A 20,481-nucleotide genomic window follows, 5' to 3' on the forward strand; every position below is an offset into this window, starting at 1 on the left:
GGTTTTCTGTTTATTCTAAGGCCGGATTCCTGCCTTCCCCAAGCAGCCTTTAAATATCGCAGCTTTTACCATTTGCAGGATACATAGTCAGAAAGTTAATTTTTACACTCATTTAATCCCTTGCACCTAGAGAAAAAAACTAATGGAAGACAAATTCTGAAACCACCATCGGATTCAAGACACCTTTTCTATTTTTCAAGTTAATTAAAGTAAGTTTTATTAAGTTAGGCATTAAATACAAATCATGTTGTGGGGGAAGGAAGAGTGGGGGAAAGAAGAGGGGGGAAGGACGCATGAAGGAATTACACGAGAGAGACAGAGCCGCTTGAAGGACGTAGATCGTTACGGGACAAGTGGCTTGAATGACACGTAACGTCTCGTAGTCCCAATTTTACAAAGGGACAAATATAATACAAAAACCAGTTCTTTGAACTGAAAAAACGGTGTTTATTCATTTAAATAGTACTGCTATCAAGGGGCAGATATTTAACTTATTATGCGAGACTTACATTACATAGCCTAAATATCAATTAAATGTATTTTTTGTATTTATGTGTAATTTTCTTGGCTAATAATTAAAAATTCCACAAAAATACTCAGAGAACTAATTTAAAATCTTATAATTAGTGTGATTCTGTAATTTGCAAAAAATATTGCAACGATTAAAAATCGCTAATTATGAAAAAGGGTCCTTGTCGTCGAAATACATTTTGCAAATATTGGAGAATTTTCGAGATTGTTCCTCATTAGAAACGCAGCTCTGCTTCAGTTCTTAGAAGAATTTATTCTCATTTCGCTACCTTCTAAGCAGGGCCGTGGCAGGCAGCCATGTTTATCTGCATCCGATAATTATTTGAATTTTTGACCACGACAATTATCTATAACTATAAGTCTTAAAGTTTGTCATTTTATTTATTTATTTGTAGGTCATGTTCCTAAAAACTCGAGAACGGTTAGCTCTAGAGCTTTGAAATTTTAACTCAATATGTTCATTGCCTCATTTCCAACTAAACGCGCCTTATTAAAAATACCTGACATGGTTATTAATCTAATTCAATTTCATTTTTTTACTCATTTTTGGACTTGCGCCTCTTTGTTTCCTTCTCTATTTTCCGGCTAGTGTCGGCTTTCAATTTTTATTCCGAATTCCACTCCTTGGCCTCCCTTATCTATTTTCCGGATGGTTCCGACTTGCACCTCTTTACTTCCCTTATCTATTTTGGATCTATTTTTTTTGTTTTGAAAATTTCGCGTGATCACGCCGTTATTTGTTTTAAAATGTCGCTCGGTTTGTTTTCCTCTCTTGAGTTCCTTGTGCCGGTCCCGATCTTTAAACTTTTTAAATGGGTTAGTGTGAAAGAAAGGGACTTCGTATAAGGGGAGGTTAAGTTGGGATTTTTAAGTAGTTCAGGACTTTTTGCTACGCGTGTTACATGTGTTACATTTTTTATAGGCGTGTTACATTTTTGCTACGCGTGTTACATGTGTTACATTTTTGATAGGCGTGTTTCGGTTCTGCTACGTGTGTTGCGTTTTTGCTACAGCGTTTACCTTTCTTACGTATAAATCAGATCTAATATTAAAACTAAGACCCCGGGCGAACCCGGTTATTAAAATAAAAAAGAACTACATGATTTAATTTTTGGTATATTGTATCTATACTTACATTTGTCAAACAAGCTCGCATGATTCATCACACACTGAGCGATAAAATTTTCCTTGGTGAATGTAACTATTAAAAGGTAAAAGTAAGAGTAACGCTTGCAGTTTTAAATTATTTGTAATCTAATTTATTCAAAAAGAACAAATGTATAACTTAGCGCAAAATTTCTATGACAAAATGATCAAATTTTCAATTTATTTCAAGGAGAAAAACGATCAAGAAACACCGTTGGACCGAAATGGTAACTTAAAATAAAATTTAAAGACTACGAAATTATTTGAAAAAATTAAATATAGCGCGACACCTAGAAACGCGAGAGCAATTCACCAAAGAAACCGCAACAAAAAGAACTGTCATAAAAGGAGAAAGCTAACACTAAGAGTGATGATAAATTAAAGGAAACACGCGATAGAAAATAACCCAAACTGGAAGGATGCCTCAAATTCTAGCAACGTCTTCTTATCATAAATGTCGAGCACGGGTAGAAAAACACTCAGTCCACATGACTGTACATGACAGGTCACGAAGACAAAAAATATTGTATTTTTTTATGCAACAAACTTATAAGTCTTTGATGTTGTGGCTATGATTACAATAATGGGTAATATGATTTTCAACTAAAGTCTTTTGCATTTCGTGCAGATGCTCTCTTTAACCCTCGGGGAGCTGCATAGTATTCTCACACCAATGAAAAGATTAAAAGAGACCTTACACTTACAGGAGATGACCAGTGTTGGGCATTTTCGTCAAAGAGCCGCTCACGCTCACGTCTTATTGAGCGGTAATATTTTCGCTCCTCTCTTTCCGCTCTTTTTTTGAGCGGCAAAATTTTCGTTCTTATTTTTCCGCTCTTTTTTGAGCGGTAAAATTTTCGCTCTTATTTTTACGCTCTTTTTGAGCAATAATAATTGCGCTCTTTTCTAGCATACAATTAACTTATGAAGCTTTAACTACTTTCTACACACAATCCCTAGGTATGTAGGGGCGGTAGCGTATATACCAGGAGGGCGAAGGGGCCCCTAGGTGCAAACCTATAAGAGCGGAGGGCGCGTTTTGAAGGGTCGGTCGCAGATTATCACGTGTACATTTTTATTCCTTGTATTTCAGACTAGAGTCTTAAGTTTAATTTCAATGTTTATTATTATTATTATTATTATATTTGTAGTTCATTTGCCATAATAATGAATACTTTAAGTCATTCAATTTATTATTAATTAATTAATATTAATTGTATGAGAGGGGGCTAAGGTTTTGTCTTCCGCCCCGGGCGACCGTAAGTTTAGTTACGCCACTTTATAGCGATTGTCGTGTACTAGTTTCACGTATCGAAAACCCTCGTCGCCATTGCTAATTATTTTGAAATCGGACACTCAGAAGACAGAAGTTTAAGAGGAATATTTTTCGCTGTTCTCTTTCCGCTCTTTTTTGAGCGGTAACATTTTCGCTCCTTTCATTTTTGTTTTGCGCTCTTTTAAAAAGATATTTTACCGCTCATTTTCGCTCATAATAACAAATCCGCTCACAATGAGATGAGCGGTGCCCAACACTGGAGGCGACCCGAGGTGATAATCACCGATTTGGTTCTAACTCGGGTAAAGTGTACACCTCCATGTACCTTAAAAAACCTGCAAGGGAAAAGTTGCGAAGTTCTTTCGTTTTGCCATGGCAACCGAAAACGTTTTTGACAACATAATTTGGGATTTTTCCATTGAAAATAACATGGGAATCTGAAGGATTTTAAGGGTCCCCCCTGTGAAACCTTTTAAAAAATATTTTTTTAAAAATTTCAAAAACCTTAAAAAAAAAATTAAATTGATTTTAAAAATTTAATTTAATCAAGTTTAAATGCAATTTGGTCAATTGGGGGACCCTTAAAATCCTTCAGATTATCATTTTATTTTCAATAGAAATAATTCCAAATCATGTTGTCAAAAACGTTATCGGTTGCCATGGCAAAACGAAAGCCCGTCGCAACTTTCCCTAACAGGCTTTTTAAGGTACATGGAGGTGTACACTATACCCGAGTTTGAACCAAATCGGTGATTATCACCTCGGGTCGTCTCCTTTGTTAGACGTCGTGAAGGTGATCGACGTGGACTACATTAAATGTCCGGCATGGGAACGACGTCGAAAAGAAGTTGAACTACATAGAGGAGATAATAGGTCATGAAGGTAATCAACCTGAATGTGAATAAAGGTGAACGACTTTATCAAAATCCGAACAAACCCACAAGAGTTGCAACTGGTGCTAATACATTTATGTTTACCCTCATTATTCTTATTAGAGTTAATTCCTGATATTTCCTGAATCAAAAAGCCATAAAAGAAGAAAGAGCGCGTGTTATCATCAGAGCGACATTAAAATCTATCAGGCTTTTTAAAAATTCCATGTGGGGCTTCAAGCTGTAATTATGGCCATCTTTCTTACGAAGTTGCGGATGATATCTTAAGACGAAAGATGGACTTATATGGATTATTTGTTACGGTTTTAATTAGGATTAAAAATGGTAAGGACAATAATCTTAAGCCATTAAATTGTTGTTTTTGGTGTATCATAAAACCCACAAATTTAGTCAAAAACCCTACATATTGCAATTAAAGAATCTGTTCAATAAGGGAAGACTAAATAACTTTTTTTAACCCTTTTGTGTTCCTCCCTCTTTTAAGTTAAATCTAGTCAAGTTTATATAAATATTAAAATATACGAACGTGACTTAAAGTAGATATTTAAAAAAATTAAAGTTAAGTAAATACACTGGTGACATTGATTAGTGAAATTTTATCGTTTTCTGAAAATATATTCATACTTTTATAAAAATTATAATTTCACCACTAGGTGCTAGAGCAATTTTGACAATTGATATTTTGCAGAGCAACATTTAACCTTTGGTTCGATTTAAAAATATTTCTTACACCGAAAAACGTGACTTTAAAAGCAAAAATAAACTTGTTAATTAACAACGAAAGCATATCTTACTCATCTGAAATTTCAATCGTTATTATGGTGCTCACGTTCTTAAGCCTTTCAAAAAATTTAAAAAATGTTTTGAAACTTAAGAAAAGACAAACGGTTTAAAGTTCACATACATTTTTGGAACTTATATGGAATTTCTTTTTTATATAGCATCAATGAGATTTTCAATCTTACGTACCATGGTTCGTTAATCAAGAGCAGAGCGAACGAAATTGTTGCCCTTTGCTTAAGAAAAGGTGGCCAAACTGTGACTTTCAACAGTTTGGTTTTGTAGAACCTAAACTTTGTGGATTGGGACCGCTTTTTGTAGTATTTGGGAACACTGTTCTTGCAGTTTTGCGACAATGATTGCCAAATTAGGTTGCATTAAAATACGTGTTTGGAAAATTAAAAGCATATATAGGTACTATCCATGGAGAGCTACCCTTAAGAGAGGACTGATGAATGAGAATTTTCAAAGTTGTCAGAACTTCTGCAACTGGCTGTTTAATGCGGTGAATGATTATCCCTAATTTATGATTCATGATACCTATAATAATGAATGTTTTTGTCTCAGATCTATGGCTGATCGAAAACTCTTACATTATCAATAAGTTCAGTTCCAGCACTTCAATGTTTGGGTTGGACTTCAAGGGCCAGCATAATAAACTTTTTTTTACAAAACGATCAAATGCTATCTACGGTTTTCTTTTGGCTTAAGACGCCGAACTTGGTTTAAGCAAGATGCCCCTCCCCACATTATCACACAGAGGTGACTAAATCCCTTAAAAACTAGTTTCTTCACAGATGGATCGGAAGAAATGGTCCAGTTCATTGACTTGCAAGGTATCCCGATCTGACGCCTCTAGACATTTTCTGTGGGGATTAATCAAACCAACGGTTAACACAACTCCTATTGAAACCAGAGCCCAACTTCGCCGGAAAATTGAAATTGCTTGTCAGGAAGTAACAACCAAAATGATAGAGCGTGCATTCGATGGTATGATTGTCCGAGGTGAGGCTTGCGTTGCAGCCGATGGGGGTACAATTCAACCCACTTTGTAAAAAATTATTAAGCGTGTTCGAAATATATTATTTTATTAAATTAAACCCGAAAAATGGGAAAATCAATCTTTTATGTGACTTATTTGGTCATTCTTCCTTCTCGTTTTCATTTTAACTCTTCATCATCCAGCCTTTTACAGCGTCTTGCTTTAACGGCAGTACTTTTTAAAAGTTGTTGCTTTTATCTTTGCCTCATTGTTACGTGTCGTGAGATATGTGTAAAGGCCACGTCAACCTAGGAAAACTTGGGGGAAGGGACTGGATACCCGTTAGGGAAGCATGACAACCACCCGTGGGGGAATTGGTGTTTGTCCTCACACGGCCCTCCTCATTCTCTACGCAACTGGTCCAGGAAGGAAATTTATTGACTGAAGAAAAAAGGATTTTTTACTTCGTTCAATTTTAAATTCGTTGCAGGTTTATTTTTATTAAAATGAGGAATAAAGAAAACAATTATTTTTTTTAAAAGAATTCCGAATCAAAAAAATTGCATATTGTTCCGAAATATGGAAAAATCTAAATAGAATTATAAAAAAAAACAATCTTAATCACATTTCTGTCGACGCAGTGTTGGAGGGAAGAGGTGGTGGACGGAAGGCACCCCGCAATAATTCCTAAAAACAGAAGTTTATATAGAGTGTTACGGATAAGCATGTCAAAAGTTAAATGACGTGTTCTTTAGGTCATATCGAGTTGATAATGACTTTTGAACAAGGGTCCCAAAATGTATTGCTTCAGAGTAATTGTCCTTCAAAAATCGGCCTTCAGATCGTCGAAAAACGGGCAAATGTGCAGTTTCTATTATTACTAGAACCCAATTGTTTCCCTTTACTTAACATTTGTGTTTTTGTCGAAAAAGATAAAAACGATCACTAGAATCAAAAGTGCGATAATAATTTAGAATAAGTAGGATTAGTGTGTAAATTACATTTTACGTAAAACGAAGGTGTTTCAAAGTGTCACCGTTGTTTAAATGAAAGTTTCTTATTGAATTGGGATATTTTTACTCTTCAAATGACATAAAGCACGTAAAAATTTACTTTAAATAAAAAAATTGTTCAAAATGACCACTTAGGGCTTCGATACCTGTATGGTCTCTTCATACAAATGATTGAACCCGTTGGAAGATCCAGGCGTGTTACGGATAGTTTCAAGTGCATCAATTACTTGTTGTCGTAGGCAGGGCCGTAGCTAGAGAAAATGGCCCCAGGGGCGAGCTGCAATTTTGGCGCCCCAAATATAATAATATGGACCAAATTTGGCGCCCCTATACCCTATCGCGCGCACGGCACCCGGGGCGGCCGCCCCGGCCGCCCAGCCCTAGCTACGGTCCTGGTCGTAGGTCATCAAAGTTAGAAACTAAGGTCTTATAAACCAAGTCTTTATTGTGTCCACTGGAACCTCGGGGGTGTTCCATACTTGGCATTCAATATCCTACTGGGGAGGATTTGTGTGGTGGAAGAGGAAGTCACTCTAGTCCTCAGCTGTGCGAGGGTGGGAATTAGGGCAGCCCATGGTGTCGCCTTTTGTTGGGCCATGATGAGGGCGTTTGTTTGCCATATGTGAGCCTGTCTTTATGGCTGTCTCACTGGCCGAACGTTTGTTTCGCAAAGTGCATTTTTGTCCGGCATGACTCTTTGTCTTGTGTGCCGCCGTAGTGCCCAGCGGAACGGCGGGGTACAAATACATAACGTTATGTGTCCCCGGAGATAAAAATTGGGTGGGATTAAATCGGGAGATAGAGCAGGGCCAGACAACGGTCCCCCATCGACCAATCCATCTGAAAGGAAACGCCTCATCAAGGTAAGTTCTTACTTCTCGGCTACAGTGTGGTGGAGCTCCGTCGTGGAAAAACCACATGTGCCTCAACGTTACAAATGGAACGTCTTCCAGTAATTCTTGCAATGTATCTCGTCGAAACCGTAAAAATTTCTCACCAGTTAGCCTGGATGGAAGAAAGACAGGTCTAAGTAAAATGTTACCGACGATTCCACACCAGACATTTAGGCTTAATTGCTAATGGTGTGATCTAACAGTTATCGCCTGTGGGTTTCTTTGACTCTACTGATCGTTATTTTGCAGATTGAAAATGCCATCAAGAAAAAAAAATGGTTTTATCCACCGTTAGGATTATAGAGTACGAGCGATTGACGCGCAGCGCCTCTAGGTGCTAGCTCACACGTAAGTTGGTTTAAAAATTAACTACAATTCCCGTTGACGCTAATGTAAATGTAGCGATGATTTAAAAATAAACCCATAAAAAGCCTTTAAGATATATCTTTATCGTTTTATTTTAGAAATAGGTTGGCTCAAAGTTCACGCGTATGCCTAGATATACATCTAGGGATAGAGCGGTAGTTCCCGTGAATTTTAAAAACATCTATCCTTTACAACCTATAGTAATATTTTATAGAAATTATATCACATTCAAAATTTAATTACTTACATTAATTGTTATAATGTAAACTTTTTAGTCACCGACGTCTCTCGTATGCATTGCCCTTGAACTACTGAGCTGTCTCCGTTAGCTGTTAAATATACCAAAAATGATTGACCTTTTCCATACGTAGATTCTCTAAAATATTTCCTAAGTCCATTTAACTCCAAAAATCCCCGGTATTTCGTTATTTGTTTCGTTCACCATCAGTTAAAGATAGTAATCGGGTTTTTCCGTTTCAAAATACGCGGTAGATTAAACCGAGGCTTAAGACTGAGCAAGATTCACCGCCTCTAAATTTTCGTCTACTTTAAAGATACATTGTGAACGAACCAATTGATGAAATGTTATGAAACTAGCTTTTAAATAAACCTTGAAACTTATTTCAAGTCATATTTATAATTCACTGATGATAAAATTCGCGAAAAGTATTAATATTGTTCCGAATTGCAGCCTACTTCCTAAAATCTCATTTTGCTTTGTAACACGCGCTTTGACAACGGAAACTTTACCTGATTTTTGTTTATAAATGGGCTAGTTCATAGTGGTAAAACTTAACCTCGTTGAGGCAGTCCTAAATATTAATGAAATAACCTAAAATTTTTCGTGGGTGATGTTCTCATCAAAATGAACTAGAAAATCCATGTGCACCAAAAGATTTCGATATTTGAATTTTTTTGAACCACGTACTCAAGAGTTATTGAAATTCGCCATATCTGATATCATATTGACGCAAATTAATGGTTTATCGAGCCAGGAAGTTATTTCATACTTGAAAATCAACGAATCTGTTTGTTAAAGTTCTTAATACTTTTATATAACTAGATTTAATTTCCTATTCTCCGTCACTATTTTATGAACTTAAATGATTGTGAAACGTCCAATATTTAGGTAATTTCCATTTTAAAGGTGATCTCTAGTTCTGTGCGAGTACTCGAACTCGACTTCGAATAAGTAATTGGAGAGTACTCGTCGATTACCGAGTACCAAGAAATTGCATATTCGGGTACCCGATTACTCGAATAAGCTGCTCTCTAAACTCGTCGAGTATTTGTTTTTCTATCCTCGTTGCTTCAAAGTTTATGGAGGGGTTCTTACAACTTTTTGGGCGGACAATAAACGGTACCTACAAAATTGTGGAAACTGTGATTCATTTAAATTAAAGGAATATTTTTCAGCATTGAAAGATACTTTATACTCCTTTTCAATTTAATTCCATAATTACTTGAATAAAACCAGCTCTTAATCAAGTACTCGACTCGACTTCAGTATTACACGACTCGAATAATCAATAAAAACAACTTTATTCTCGATAATCGACTGGATTGCATAAAACCACTAATCGCACAGCCCTAGTGATCTCAAAAGAAATACCCGGCAATTTAGGGGTAATTAAGTGCTTGCCAGTAACGTTACGTTGTGGCGATTAATACGTGGCCAGCCATTTTTCCGTGGTTTTATACTGAATGTTCTCAAAATGTTAACCAACAGTAGAGTCAAAGTAACGTCACGCGAGTCACGACAAGTTGTTAAGTCACACCAACAGCAATGTAGTCATATTTTTTTTTTAAAATAGAGCTAATACCCAAGGCACCACCTTCGACCACATAAGCAATGTTGCTTGTGCGTGATCAAGTAACAGGTGGCCGGGTTACAATGCGTAGGAGGGTGGTGGCAAGCCCTTCATGCCACGCGAGCCAACAGCTCCCTACACTAACTATTACCGTTAATCTCAGAAAGTTTTTATGGGAAGGGGAAACCGAAGATCTCGGTGGAAAACCCCTTTAACCAGTGGGGAGAGAACTTACAAACTTTACGCAGAAGGAGTGGGATCGAACCCGGCGCCTCTTGCTGCGAGGCGAAAGTGCTAACCAATCCGCCACCCCACCATATTGTTAGTAATAATTTATTTGGAACTTACTTTATTCCACTTAGGCTAAATGGTTAGGCGTACGTATGGCTTATACAAAATAACTTGCCTGAATTACTGGAAGACGTACAATACCAACGAGGAGGCGCAAGTGATAATTGAACCGAAGAGCCACACCACATTGTAGCCGAGAAGAGCACAACTTGATACGACGTTGCCTATGAGATGGATTGGTCGAGTGTTTACTGTTGCGTGGTGCGCGCCATATCCCGACTTTTAGCTCTGGGAAGACTTGGTTCGCGACATTGATGATTAAAAAAAACGAATAATTGATTCTAATCACACTGTCCGTAACACACCTGGAATCTTCGAATGGGTTCAAGAATCATTTGAAGGTGGTCATTTTGAGCAATTTTTGTATTTAAGTTAAATTGTTACGTGTTTCATGGCATTGGAAGATTAAAAAGATCCCAATTCAATTATAAACTGTCAATTAAATAACGGTGACACTTTGGAAAACTTTCGTTTTACTTAAAATCTAATTTACGCACTTATCCTTCGTATTCTATTTTAATACCGCACTTATGATACCCGTGATCTTTTTCGGGGAAAAACCAATGCTTAATAATAGGAAACTATCGGTTCAAGGAATAATAGAAACTGCACATTTGCCCGTTTTTCGACGTTTTGGAGGCCGATTTTTATTTACACGAAAGCAATGCATTTTCGGTCCCATGTTCATTTGACATTTTCGACTCAATATGACCCAAAACAACGTCACTTTATTTTTGACATGCTTATCCGTAACACGTTTATTATTTTTAACTGATCCTTTGTGAAATTGTCAAACCAATTTCGCTTCTGCATAAAGTTTGCGTCCAGTTAATCCTTTGGCGAAATGATTCGAATTATGATGCTGGATGTGTCTTCAATATTTGATTAAAAATAAAATTGCACCTAGGGTCCAACTGTGTTTCTTGTTATGGTTATGAAAACCAAGCCACTTTATTGATTAGCTTTCAACGCATTAAAAGTTATGTTCGCTTTTAAATTTCTAGCACGCACGTTTCTGACGATTTAGCATAAACAAGAACCAGTTAATATTATTGCAGGCTAAAAGAACGCAAGCTGATATTTATTTCGTTCAAAAAATTTATTTAAATGATTTGCAGAAATCGTTATCCAGAAAAGTAAAGGCTTGCTTTGGTAACTGAACGGAGTTTTCTAAAGTGCAATCACAATGATATATTTCATACCCGGATAAATAGATGTAGACTACCATAGACAATAATCATAAAAAACCTAAATTCTCGGCGAATTTGATTGGAAACTGAACAAAGTAGTGCGCCAATATCGAAAACTTTGCTTACTTGTTTTGCAAAAATAAGTGCAGTTAGATTATTTATTACCTCTGGTAAATGTGTTCCGATTCCAAATTGAAAAGCTGACATTATATTTGATCATTATCTCGTGACGATATTTTAGTATAATAAGATTTTTGACTTTTTATGGCTTTGCAATGACAGTAATGGCACTAGCGCATTATATTTTAATGGGTGTTTCCTTTTTAAAAACACATTTTTTGAATAAAAACCAAAATACTCCTAAGAGATTAGATATTCACATGCCAATAATAAGTCGATTCCGTAAAATTATCTGAAAATATTAACCAAAGTAACATTGTTCTTCACGTTTCAAAAATAAATAGTAACAATAGCTCGGTTCCGAAAGCTTTTTAGTGAATCTTTCATTGCCTCTATCTTATGAATTCTCACAAACATTCTTCTTTATTATTATCCGAAGTCTTAGAGAAAACGACGGAACCGACGACGTTATTACGAAGTACACGTGAAGTCTTCAAAACAAATCAAACAATACTGGTAAAATTTCTCAAATATAAAGTTATTCACTTTTGACATCATTTTTTTTAATTGTATATATTTAACAAATATATGCAATCCTAAAAAAAAACAGTTTTTATCAATTATGCAAGAACTATGTTAATTTTTAGAAATAATAATTGTTCGCTCATGCACTTTTGATATTACAATCAGGAAAACATTAATAAATAATGTTTGTTAATTTATATTTTTGATTTGGTCTATTTTTCGATATATAAAGAGGAGAAATTAAAGAATGTTCGTTGTTGATCTTCCAAACTGGGTGTCATTCTTTCGTTCAGAGTTATTCTACCTACCATTAGATTTCATTGGACATGGAGTACGCGATTGGACACGACATTTTTGGTCCGTCTAGCCGGATCTTTTAGAGTCGGCTACATTTACGTGGGATTCTGACCGCTGATTCCAGTCTTTGGTTCTAAGGGACGCTCCTCGTGCCGAACCGTCAGTCATATCCGTGCCGATTCATTCTGGAAGTAGTCAAGATGGCTCCAACGACATTGGAAAAATCTCTCGCTGAAAGGGAAAAAGCAGATCTGGTCTTAAGTAACATTGCAGGTAGAATCAATAACCATCTGAAGATGCCACTCAATCTACAACAATCAGAGTTTCTGATGGGAGAAGCAGAGAAATCACGGCAGAGTGCTGACGACGCCCATTTTCGTATCATTACGTTGGATTCTGACAACAGTGACGATCATATGTTGGAGTATAACAAACTATTTACCCTGTACACGGATGTCACTTGCGAGCTGAGGTGCATCAAGTCAACTCTCCTTCCAAAGCCGTCGACGTTCCCACACAAGTCATCTCATTCCGAGATTAAATTGCCGAAGATCAATTTGCCGACGTTTTCTGGAGAAATAAATGACTGGACCTCTTTCCGGGATATGTATCTGACCGCCATACATGGCAACGCAGACCTATCGGATGCTCAGAAGTTTACCTACCTTAAATCCAGTTTGACCGGGAATACTGCAAAAATGATCAAATCACTGTCCATTTCGGATGTTAATTACCCAATTGCGTGGGCTACAATCGAGAAGCGGTACGAGAACAAACGGGAATTGTATTTCGCTATTATGAAGAGATTTTCGACGCTGCCAGCAATGATAAATAGCAGCTCCAATTAACTCAGAACAATCGTGGATACAAGTATGGAGTGCACGAGAGCCTTAGAGACGCTGAACATAACGGACAAGTGGGACGCTATGCTTGTATATCTGCTTACCCAAAAGCTGGATGCCGAGTCGAAGGAGCAATGGGAGTTTAGCCTGAAGGATACGGAAATTCCAGCTTCTAATGCTCTGCTAGAGTTCATTGAACAAAGAGCCCGCTTGTTGGCGGCGTCATGGCCCGACTCTGGTTTACAAAGGAAGGAACCGCCCAGGAAACCCGTCGCAATGCATACCAGACCTGTAGTGGCACCAAAGGACGGCGACTGTTCCATCTGCAATGGAACTCATTTCAATTTTCGCTGCCCGAAGCTCAGCGCCATGAAGGTGGATGAATGACGAGCCTTGGTTCAACAGAAGAAGCTCTGTTTCAACTGCTTGAGAATTGGTCACTGGGTAACGGAGTGTTGTCTCGAGAAATGCTGAAGGACTTGTGGGAGGAAACATCATTCACTTCTCCATGTCGAAAGTGCGACGTCACCCTCAGATGGCGAATCGGCTACCCAAGTACAGAATTACCACTCGCAAGGATTAAACTCTACAAGTCATGACGCTCTCCTGGCAACTGCAGTAATAAGAGTAAAGAACGCTCATGGCGAGTATCTTCGATTCAGAGCACTCTTGAACGGAGGGTCCACAGTATCCTGCATCTCAGAATCATGCATGGGCCGGTTGGGCTTGAATCGCAAGAAGGTTGACGCTGAAGTTATTGGACTAGCTTCAATTCCGTTGGAGAGAACAAGAGGTTTGACGGAGATTCAGTTCAAGCCTCATTTCGAGGAAATTAATATCGACGCATATATTCTTAGAAGGATAACCTGTCAGCTTCCGCTTCGGAAATACAATACTGAGCACTGGCATCATCTGAAACCGCTACGGCATGCCGATCCAGCCTTCCACGTACCTGGCGAGATAGACATTCTGTTGGGAGCGAATGTATTCTTTAAAGTATTGCTTAGCGGTAAGAAAAGTGGACATTCGACTTCACCAGATGCAATTAATTCCAAATCGGGATGGCTAGTCTCTGGACCGACAGGTACATCACTCAGTTGTCGGCAACCTGGATGAATTGCTGAGTCGTTTCTGGTCAGTGGAACGAATTCCAACGAAGACGATCTTGACTCAGGAAGAGAAAGTATGTGAAAGGTCTTTTCAGCAAACCCATCGAAGGGATGACGCTTGGATCGTCTCGAGAATCCGCTATGAAGCGATTTCAGTACGTCGAAAAGAAGTTGGCTGGGCAGCCAGAGCTGGGAGTTCTTATAGGAAATTTATGGTTGAGTATGAAACCCTGGGTCACATGTCAAAACTCAGAGTAAAGGACACATTACGTCAGAGGAATTTCATTCCGCATCATTGCGTCCTCAAGGATTGGAATCAGAAAAATAAATTCCGGGTAGTATTCGACGCCTCAGCCAAAACTAGCTCTGGATATTCACTGAACGATGCGCAAATGGTTGGTCCAGTGGTTCACGACACTCTCTCCATACACCAAGTCGCCTTCGTTGCGGATATTGTCAAGATGTATCGACAGATCCTTATTGAACCGGAGCAACGCATACTTCAGTGCATCCTATGCAGAGATTCACTAGATCAGCCCATCCAAGAGTTCGAGCTGTCGACTGTTACTTACGGGACATCCTCCACACCTTTCTTAGCGACAAGGGTTTTGAAGGAGTTGGGTGATACAGGGGTGGAAACCTACCCCTTGGCAGCGAACGTCGTCAAGAGAGACTTCTACTTGGACGACGTGATGAGCGGAGGGCGATCAGATGGTCAAACGAAGGAAGTCATATCTCAATTACGGCATCTCGTAGGAAGCGCGGGTTTCACTCTGAGCAAATTTGCATCGAATTCACCAACATGTCTGGCCGATGTCCCAAAGGAGTTGCGAGCTGCCCAGGAGGTACTAGAAATGGACAACGGAGCACCTGTAAAAACCCTCGGCTCATATCGTAATCGCGTCGAAAATTTTGATGCAAGACGTTTAGAGAGACAAGGCCGGGTGGGACGAACAGCTCTCGATAAATATAGAGTCCAGATAGGAAGAGTTCCAGGAATCATTCGAACAAATAAGAGATTTGCGTCTGGACTGATGGATTCATTACTCAGCTAAGCTTGAGAATACCTAAGCAATTGTTTATTCACCACCAAGACTTGTAATCGGAAAAAAAGATATAAAAAACTGATGTATTCTTCGCACTGCCCGTGTGAAGGTGGGAAAGGAAAATGTAAACATATTCAACTGAATCCAAAACAAGCAAAGATAAAACATGGGGAGTACCCACAGCTACGCAAAGGGAAAGATATAAGAAAGGAGCATTGATATGTGATCTTTTTAAAGTTAACAAGCTTCCTGCCATTACCACCGAAGAACCGCATGTTGATTTTGACAGTTTTGAAAAACTGAACTGCCCATTAGGAATCCTACTTCGAACTAAAGAAACAGTTGAAAATGAAGTATCTTACGTATTAGAGGACGTACTTTGCGTATATTCCCAAACACAAAATATATTGATTACAGTTGAGAAAGATGAAATATTTTTGAAAGAAACAATTAAAAAACTAGAAAGCTTTTTTTTTAATTTTATTTAAAAGAGCTCGTTAAACAATTTTCTTAATGTGATAACTAAATGTGATTGAATTTATACAGGGTAATTAATGTGGAAATGGATATTAACATAATAACGATAACTGTGACAAAATGTCCAATATCAAAGCTGATACTTGGTCACTTTTTAAACTAAAAGTCACTTTTTTAGGCTCCATTAAGTTAGCCCCCCCCCCAAAAGAAAGCAATTTTCAAATTAGTTAGTGCACCTTATTGCACCCACCGGGCACCGTAGTGCACCACCAAAATCTTTTATTGCACCGTCCTGAAAGGCGTGAAACTTAAAAAAAACATAAAATGACCGTAATATCTAATATTTGGTATTGATAAAAACAACAAGTCTAATCGAATGCACCAATGGTGCACCAGTATGCACCAGCAATTTTTTTATTGCACTGTCAAAAAAGGCGGGAAATTAAAAAAAATTATTCATGGTGGGGCTAAGTTAACGACAACCCCCCCCCCCCTTTTGATGTCGATAATTAAAACGTGACTAAAAGAATGCACCAACTATGCACTACCGTGCACCGCAGAGATTTCTCATTGCACCATACCCCTTTCGGAGATATCATTGATTTTGCACTTTCCCGTGTAAAATAATCTTAAAATATTAATGTGGGGGCTAAGTTAACGACAGTCCCCCCACTTTTGATTTTAATAATAAAAACGCGCCTAATTGATTGCACTATCAATGCACTACCGTGCACCGCAGAGATTTCTCATTGCACCATACCACTTTCGGAGATATCATTGATTTTGCACTTTCTCATATCTTAGGTCTTACGTAGGCATTGATTTAACGAATTATCCACGTAGTACGTAATTTTAAAGAAACAATTATGTTAGTTAGAAAGGCCGCTAAGAGTTTTAATTGGAATTTCCCCTTTAATGCCTTCTAACATACGTGTTTTCAAAAATGATTTCCAATTGTAACCATTATTTATATTTAATGCTTTTTCTAACTAACTAAGTTTTTCTCAAAGGAGTACTATCGAGAATCAACTGTAAATAGGTTTCTACATTTTATCTCCTTTATTGCAAATAGTGTTCGGTTAAAAATGAGTGTAAAACTGTAATAGTGTTAAAAACCTATGAAGAACGTTTAATAAGTATATCGTTATACAAAACGATTATTACGTGTTTTTTATAATCGAAATAAAGACTTTCGCGTATTTTATGAAGCTACAATACGAAAATAGGTTAGTAATAAAGTAAATAAATGTGAGGTTTTAGATAACATTTTTGAGATATATTGTTTACCGATCTCATGGGAAACAATACGGTCGAGTTTTGGATCCTTATTTAAATACTGTAATAAAAAATATTGGCACACACTGTATTTTTATCTGTGGTGTCAATTACTCCCTTTTGCAAGTCGTCGTAGAGTTCAAACTTGTCAATTGAGCGATAACCGTAGCAGGTATAGTGACCAACTGTAGTTACATCTAGAACGTTTTTGCCTCTAAATAACATAACGGCCCTCAAACGAAACATCGTTTCGTCTCCAACCTTTATGGTTTTCGGTACATCGCTCAATTTTACATTTATACTGGTTTCACAGTCCAGCTTTGATGTGAAGTCGGTTGGCTCTACAAATATGTGCATTTGGGATGGCGTTTTTATAATCGTTCTGAGACCCTCTTTACAACCCTCGCAGATTGCGCTATCTCTTTTCTTGAAATGTTCATTTAATTTTTTTTTCTAATTGTCCAATAGATTTTGATGGGCAATCCAGAGTGGTAACTGACCGAAATATTTTGGTTGATTTACGAGAACATAAGAGCATTTCCGCGCGTATTTTCTTCGTAACTGCAAAATTCTTAAATATCGTTTTTTTTTAAAATTAATTCGGTTATTGAATATTCGCAACGGATTTGTTTAACTTTAAGAGGGTAAACATGTAGTTCCCCGCAGATGGATCGCAAAATATCAGCCCTCTTTCTGTAAAGGCCAGCAGTGACTCCTTTCGACATCATATTCTTAATAAAGGCAAATAATTTCGATTCACTTTCATCCATTATGCTTTTGATATCTTCAGACTCGCAATAACTTATACAGAGAGACTGTGAAAACGCGTCAAAAGCGCATGTGTTGGTTATTGAATACCTGATTTTCCGAATTTTTATCGCTTGTAGTGATTTCATATTAGCATTTTTTAGAAATCCTATGACCTTAACAGTGTGACTTTTAGAGAAATCAATTCTTACCATTTCTGGCAAAGTGTTAAGATACGACGTTCTTCGCCTTCAGGTCGGAGGATTTCCCAGGTTTCGCCAATTTTCAATCGCACTTCTTTCTTCGCCTCTTGTTCGCTCGTCCGTGGGAGTTCTTTGTCATAAACGACAAATTCGTTCTCTTCGTCTATTGATAACGAACATTCCGGGATGAGGTGAACGTTAATCTATAATGTTTTATAAAATTTTATTAAAAAGGCTAAAAGAAAATACATTGCCATTTTTGCAGCGATATTTATTGTCAGCAAAATTTCCAATATCACACTCAAAACATGAAGTGGGTATCTCGGTATCTGAAATTGAAGTAAACAACCCTCAAAATTAAAGTTTAATTTTATAGTTGATCTAGCTGAGAACTCAAGCGAAAAGGGTCGAAGGTCGTGCCACGCAGCAGCTAAGTGAGGCAAACAGAGTGAGAGAAACTCGCGTGTCTCTTCCTTGACAGCGCTCTCTTGACAGCGTGAGGTCCGGGGTTTCGGTCTTGCGGTCACCGGTTACTGGTCCCGTGGTCAAAAACTACGAACGAATGTAAGCAATCTCAAGCCGCCCCTAAAACCTGACGGCAGGGGCCACAATGCCACAAGCCAAATTTCGTGCGAATCGGACAATTATCTTGGGCGTGCATAGAAGGTGCATATATATATATACTAGCCAAGAAGCCCGCCTTACAGGCGGGCCCTCAGCTAGTTGTGTGTTTCCACCCAAGTACGGCCCCCATGTGAGAATTTCCGTGGCCCCCCCTTTCCCCATAGTAGAACCACCCCAGTAAGGCCCTTCCTCCCCCTTTTTCCCATGTGATAATTACCGGGGTACCACCAGTAAGGCCCTTCCTCCTCCTTCCTCCCCCTTTATCCCATGTGATAATTACCGGTGCACCGCCAGTAAGGCCCTTCCTCCTCCTTCCTCCCCCTTTTCCCCATGTGATAATTACCGTTGTACACACCTCCCCCTTTTTCTTATAATTACCGTTGTACCCACCTCCCCCTTTTCCCAATGCATGTGATAATTACCGTGGTACCCTTTTCCCCATAGTAGAACCACCCCAGTAAAGCCCTTCCTCCCCCTTTTTCCCATGTGATAATTACCGGGGTACCGCCAGTAAGGCCCTTTCTCCTCCTCCCTCCCCCTTTTCCCCATGTGATAATTACCGCTGTACCCACCTCCCCCTTTTACTCATGTTATAATTACCGTTGTACCCCCTCTCCGCTTTTCCCATGTGATAATTACCGTGGTACACTCTCCCCCTTTTCTCCATGCGAGAATTTCCGTGGTAACCTTTTCCTCGCAAAAATAACTCAAACTCGCAGTCGTACCAAACCCCCTTGTATCCCATTAAACCCCCTGTATCCAATGGCTGATGCATAAAGGCCACGGGACTATCGTACGCCGAGAGAGACACCGGACTTTCAAATCGGAACGACCCCGAAACCCCCCGTCCCTCCCCGTTCCAGAATCTCACAGGCCTTCTGAAACTACCCCATACCATCCACCCCTCCGAAATTCGCGGCGGAGAGAGAGAAAATTTCGGGTGTATTGCGGGTTGGGACAGACACGGCCCAACTCTCAGGGGCGACAGATTTTGAAAAAAAAAAGACGAACCACCTCAGTAACGATGCCAAAGGCAGTCTCGGTTTCCCTCTGTTCCGCGGGCCACTTTTACCTCGCCAGCCCGCCTTCGCCTTCCTTACTGACTAACCAAAAGCTCAAAATAGATAGTCGAACCACCTCAGTAACGAAGCCAAAGGCAGTCTCGCTTTCCCTGTTTTCCGCGGGTCGCTTTTTCCCCGCTGGCCCGCCTACGCCTTCCTTACTGACTAACCAAAAGATGAGGACGAACTGCTGCTACAACTAATAACAACCGGATGGGTCCTTGAGGGTAGTGATTTTTGGGAAGACGTACTACTACTGATTTCAGGTGATTTCTTTGAAGGTAAAGTAGGAACGGCAGCGTGAGTCGGTGAATTAAGCGACTTCATTGAAGAGGAAGTGCTACTGCCACTATTCATGATTGTACAGGCCGGGGAAGGAGGCGATTTTCTCTTAGAAATACTACTATCGCTTTCTAATAAATTAAAAAAAAATAATCAAATTTGTGTAATTGAGGTATAATTAATGGAAAAGCTTACCAATGTTCATATCTTCACGTGATATCCGTAGAAGATTCATACCACCGTCCAAAACCTGTATGTGAGTTTTTAAAAAGGAATCCACTCTTATTGGCAAATTTTCGAGGGCAAACATACTACTTTCAACAGGAGCGCGGCTGGCAACAATTGATCCGAGTTTAAAAAATGGCCTCATAACGGATGTCCACAAAGGAATTAAGCGCGCCATTTTTAGAAGGTCCTCAATTAATTCTGGGAGTACTTGTTGATTACCACGGTCCCCCTCTTCCCGAGGATCACGTAATTCTTCCTTACACGCTTCAATAATATTTTTCAGCCATTTCTCGAAAGGAGACACCTTAACAGAGTGGTGTCGTAGCCATCATTCGGAACTTTTGTGACTACTCCATTTTCTTCATTTGACCCTTCGGTTTCACTTAATGAAACGGAAATTATGGCCACAAAAA

At 38.7% G+C, this 20,481-nt stretch overlaps 2 protein-coding genes across 2 annotated transcripts; both read left to right on the forward strand.

Moving 5' to 3' along the window:
* Positions 1 to 12,374: 12,374 nt before the first annotated feature.
* LOC149957452 (uncharacterized) lies at positions 12,375 to 13,022 on the forward strand. Its single transcript, XM_090167040.1, has one exon. The coding sequence runs from the start codon at positions 12,375 to 12,377 to the stop codon at positions 13,020 to 13,022; it is 648 nt and encodes a 215-aa protein (XP_090023166.1).
* A 377-nt stretch (positions 13,023 to 13,399) lies between these two features.
* LOC149957453 (uncharacterized) lies at positions 13,400 to 15,180 on the forward strand. The gene is made up of 3 exons (XM_090167041.1): positions 13,400 to 13,571; positions 13,636 to 14,100; positions 14,156 to 15,180. Exons 1-3 carry the CDS (start codon positions 13,400 to 13,402, stop codon positions 15,178 to 15,180), a joined length of 1,662 nt encoding a protein of 553 aa, XP_090023167.1.
* Positions 15,181 to 20,481: the final 5,301 nt, after the last annotated feature.

The sequence above is a fragment of the Leiobunum rupestre genome, chromosome 2, assembly GCF_980474605.1.
Source record: "Leiobunum rupestre chromosome 2, qqLeiRupe1.1.hap1, whole genome shotgun sequence".
NCBI lineage: Eukaryota > Metazoa > Arthropoda > Arachnida > Opiliones > Sclerosomatidae > Leiobunum > Leiobunum rupestre.

What these genes read in the sequence shown, in the direction of transcription:
- LOC149957452 (XM_090167040.1), top strand. Translation starts at nt 12,375, where the DNA reads ATGGCTCCAACGACATTGGAAAAATCTCTCGCTGAAAGGGAAAAAGCA.
- LOC149957453 (XM_090167041.1), top strand. Translation starts at nt 13,400, where the DNA reads ATGACGAGCCTTGGTTCAACAGAAGAAGCTCTGTTTCAACTGCTTGAG. An exon ending in ATGGCGAATCGGCTACCCAA is followed by an intron (nt 13,572 to 13,635) that starts GTACAGAATTAC and finishes TGGCAACTGCAG; the next exon opens with TAATAAGAGTAAAGAACGCT. An exon ending in GCTAGTCTCTGGACCGACAG is followed by an intron (nt 14,101 to 14,155) that starts GTACATCACTCA and finishes GTTTCTGGTCAG; the next exon opens with TGGAACGAATTCCAACGAAG.